The sequence below is a fragment of the Eimeria maxima genome, genomic scaffold, assembly GCF_000499605.1.
Source record: "Eimeria maxima Weybridge genomic scaffold, Emw_scaff691, whole genome shotgun sequence".
NCBI classification, from domain to species: Eukaryota; Apicomplexa; class Conoidasida; order Eucoccidiorida; family Eimeriidae; genus Eimeria; species Eimeria maxima.
In genome coordinates, this window is record NW_013566694.1 from 15,001 (window position 1) to 18,368 (window position 3,368).

Sequence of the window (3,368 nt, forward strand, 5' to 3'; positions counted from 1 at the left end):
CAACAACATAAAATATTCAAATTACAAGAAGAAGCAGCAGCAGCAGGTACATACTCCTCTTGCTGCTGCTGCTGCTGATGCTGATGCTGATGCTGCTGATGCTGATTGTCCTGCTGATTGTGCTTCTACTGATACCGGTGGTTATACTGCTGCTGCTGATCGTCCTCCTGCTGCTCCTGCTGCTGCTGCTGCTGCTGCTGTGTTTGCGTGTAGGTTTGTTGGATGGAGGAACAGAAGATGTGCTGAGTCAGCTAAAGGAAGCACGTGAGCAGCTGCAGCAGCAGCAGCAGCAGCACGAGACTGCATTACGGCAGCAGCAGCAACAATTTGCTGCAGAGCAGCAGGCTTTACGGCAGCAACTAAGACAGCAACAGCAGCAGCAACAACAGGAGCATAAGTTGCTGCTGCGGGTACGTGAATCTGAATTCAAGGCAGCACTGCAGCAGCAAGAGCAGCAAAATGAGGAAAGAATCAAAGAGGAAAGAGAAGCAGCAGATGCAGCTATGCAAAGAGCAACAGAAGGTAAACCCTAAACCCTAATAATCCTAAACCCTAAACCCTCAAGAATGCTCTTCTTTCGCTGCTCCCTCTTCCCTCCCCTCAAACCCTTAAATATACAACATGTCTAGGGTTTATGGTTTATTGTGTTTAGGGTTTAGGGTTTAATTCTTCATTGTCTAGGAATTAGGGTTTAGGGTTTAGGGTTTAGGGTTTAGGGTTTATGTGCAGCACATAATAAGGCAATAGAAGATATAAGGATGGAGTATATGCTACAAATACAAACCCTAAAAGATAAACAACAAATAGAGGAAAAAAGAAAAAAAGAAAAAGAAATAATTAAACAACAAAAAGAAGAAGTTGCTGCAGAAAGACAGATTGAAGAAGCTATCCATAAAAATCAAAAAGTATGAGGGTTTAGGGTTTAGGGTTTAGGGTTTAGGGTTTAGGGTTTAGGGTTTGAACAGTTTATAGAATAGAATACAGTTGTTGTGCTTATTGCTGCTGATACTGTGTGGTGCTGCTGCTGTTGTTGCTGCAGGAGATACAGTTGCTGCAGCTGCAGCACAGCAACGAGCTGCAGCAGCTGCATGCATCCCATGAAGCAGCAATTTGCTGCATGCGTGCAGACTTTGAGCGTCAGCTGCTGCAGCAGCAGCGTACAGCAGCAGCAGAAGCAGCAGCAGCAGCAGCAAAATCTGAGGAGACACTCCAATCTGCTGCTGCTTCTTTTGCTGCTAAACTTAAACAAACAGAGAATCAATTCCTGCAGCAAATTAAGCAGCAGCAGCAGCAAGCAGCAGCAGATAGGGAGGAACTTATACAAAAGTAATAAACCCTAAACCCTAATTAACCCTTATTAACCCTAATAAACACTAATAAACCCTTATTAACCCTAGTAAACCCTAATAAAGAGATAAGCAATCTAAGCATTAGGGTTTAGGGTTGTGGTATTTTCTTAGGGTTCAGTGGTTAAGGTTTAGGGTTTAGGGTTCAGGGTTTGGGGTTTAGGGTTTAGGGTTTAGGGTTTAGGGTTTAGGGTTTAGATTGCTTGTGCAGACACACGGAACGTGTGAATCGTTTAATGGAGAGAATAGTAGAGGGAGAGAAGCAGCAGATGGAGCAGCAGCAGCAGCAGCAGCAGCAGACATTTGCATTACAGCGTGAGGTAGAGGAGCTGCAGCGGCAGCAGCAGCAGCAGCAGCAAGAAGCAGCACAATTAAAAAAAGAAAGAGATGCTGAGGTGTCTATACGGGACTCATTAGCGCAGCAGCTGTTCCTGCTGCAGCAAAGAGCAGCAAAACAAACAGCAGATCGTGCATGCCAAGCAGCAGCAGCAACAGATGCTGCTGCTGCTCAGGTTGATCCTCTTGTGCTGCAGTACTTACAAGACTGTGAGGCACACATGCAGCAGCAGCAGCAGCAGCAGCAGCAGCCTCCGTACTCCCCCACAGCACCAGCAGACACAGCAGCAGCAGCAGCAGCAGATACAGCAGCAGCAGCAGGCGGGGGATCACGACTTAGGACTATCTCTGTGGGGTCTTCTCCTTCAAGAGGAAGCAGCGCAGCAGCATCACACCAGCAGCTGCAGCAGCAGCAGCAGCAGGAGGAGCTGCTGCAGGGAAGCATGCAGCAGCAGCAAGAAGAATTATCTGCAAGAGTGCAGCATATAGCAGAGAGGGCAAAGGCAAGACCTTATACATTTCATCTTGCTGCTGCTGCTGCTGCAGCAGATGCAGCAAGACCTGCTACTGCTGCTGCTGCTGCTGCACCTCGTGCAGCAGCAGATGCAGCAAGACCTGCTGCTCTTGCTGCTATGGCAGCAGAAGCAGCAGCAGCACACGGCCTCCCTCTTAGGCAGCGGCAGGCTAACAGCGGTATAGCCCTTCATAGTCTAAATGGATCTCGTAGCAGCAGCAGCAGCAGCAGCAGCAGCAGCAGCAGCAACGGGGGGAATCTACTGCAAGCAGCAGCTGCGCCTCCTCGGTTCCGTGTTGAGGAGACGCAGCAGCAGCAGCTAAGTAGCTACTCCCTGTCTCCTAGCAGCCCAACAGCAGCAACAGCAGCAGCAGGAACAGCAGCAGCAGCAGCAGCAACTGCAGCAGCTTGTCCCTCCCCTTCATCTTCTCGTCTTTCCTCTTATAGAAAAAACACCACCGCTAATCGAACCAATGAGGTAAGAGCAGCAGCAGCAGCAGCAGCAGCAGCAAGCAGCAGCAGCAACAGCAGCTAGCGTAGGAGCTGCACAACTATTTGCAATACGGCATAACTAAACCCTAAACCCTAAACCCTAATTGTGTGTGATTTGCGTTAGGCGATTTCTTCCTTGGATGCTCTCTCCCGACGTATCTTACAAGGAGCTAATCATAAACCCTAAACCCTAAACCCTAAACCCTCGACTCTAAACCCTAAACCCTCAACTTTGATTATTTCATAACTTTGCCGCTGTATAAAGACAGCGAGTCTTTTTTTTTTATGTTAAGAATTTAAATTAGGGTTTAGGGTTTAGACAGGGCTAAGCTAGGGTTTAGGGTTTAGACAGGACTACTCTAGGGTCTAGGGTTTAGGACGGACTAAGTTAGGGTTTATTAGGGTTTAGGAATTAGGGTTTAGACAAGAAGGGTTTGTAGCCTATAGATACACCTAAGGAAAACAATAACTTTTATTTATTTATATTTATTTATATTTATTTATATTTATATAAATAAATAAAATTAAATAAATAAATAAATAAATAAATAAATGTTTATGTTTATTGTTTTTGTTTTCCTCAAATTGATTAACACCAAATACGCATTTGCTGCTGCTGCTGCTGCTGCTGCAGTTCGTTGAGGGAAAAGGGTGCTGCATGCACACCCTCTTCCCTCAAT

At 46.4% G+C, this 3,368-nt stretch overlaps 1 protein-coding gene across 1 annotated transcript in view; it reads left to right on the forward strand.

Moving 5' to 3' along the window:
* Window positions 1–2,731, forward strand: part of EMWEY_00041080 (hypothetical protein, conserved) — a gene marked incomplete at both ends in the record, with an annotated part of 8,422 nt that extends 5,691 nt beyond the window's left edge. The window contains 4 exons of the mRNA XM_013482625.1: window positions 214–522; window positions 730–905; window positions 1,040–1,326; window positions 1,558–2,731. Coding sequence (XP_013338079.1) covers window positions 214–522; window positions 730–905; window positions 1,040–1,326; window positions 1,558–2,731 — 1,946 coding nt within the window. The remainder of the gene's footprint in view (window positions 1–213; window positions 523–729; window positions 906–1,039; window positions 1,327–1,557) is intronic.
* Window positions 2,732–3,368: the final 637 nt, after the last annotated feature.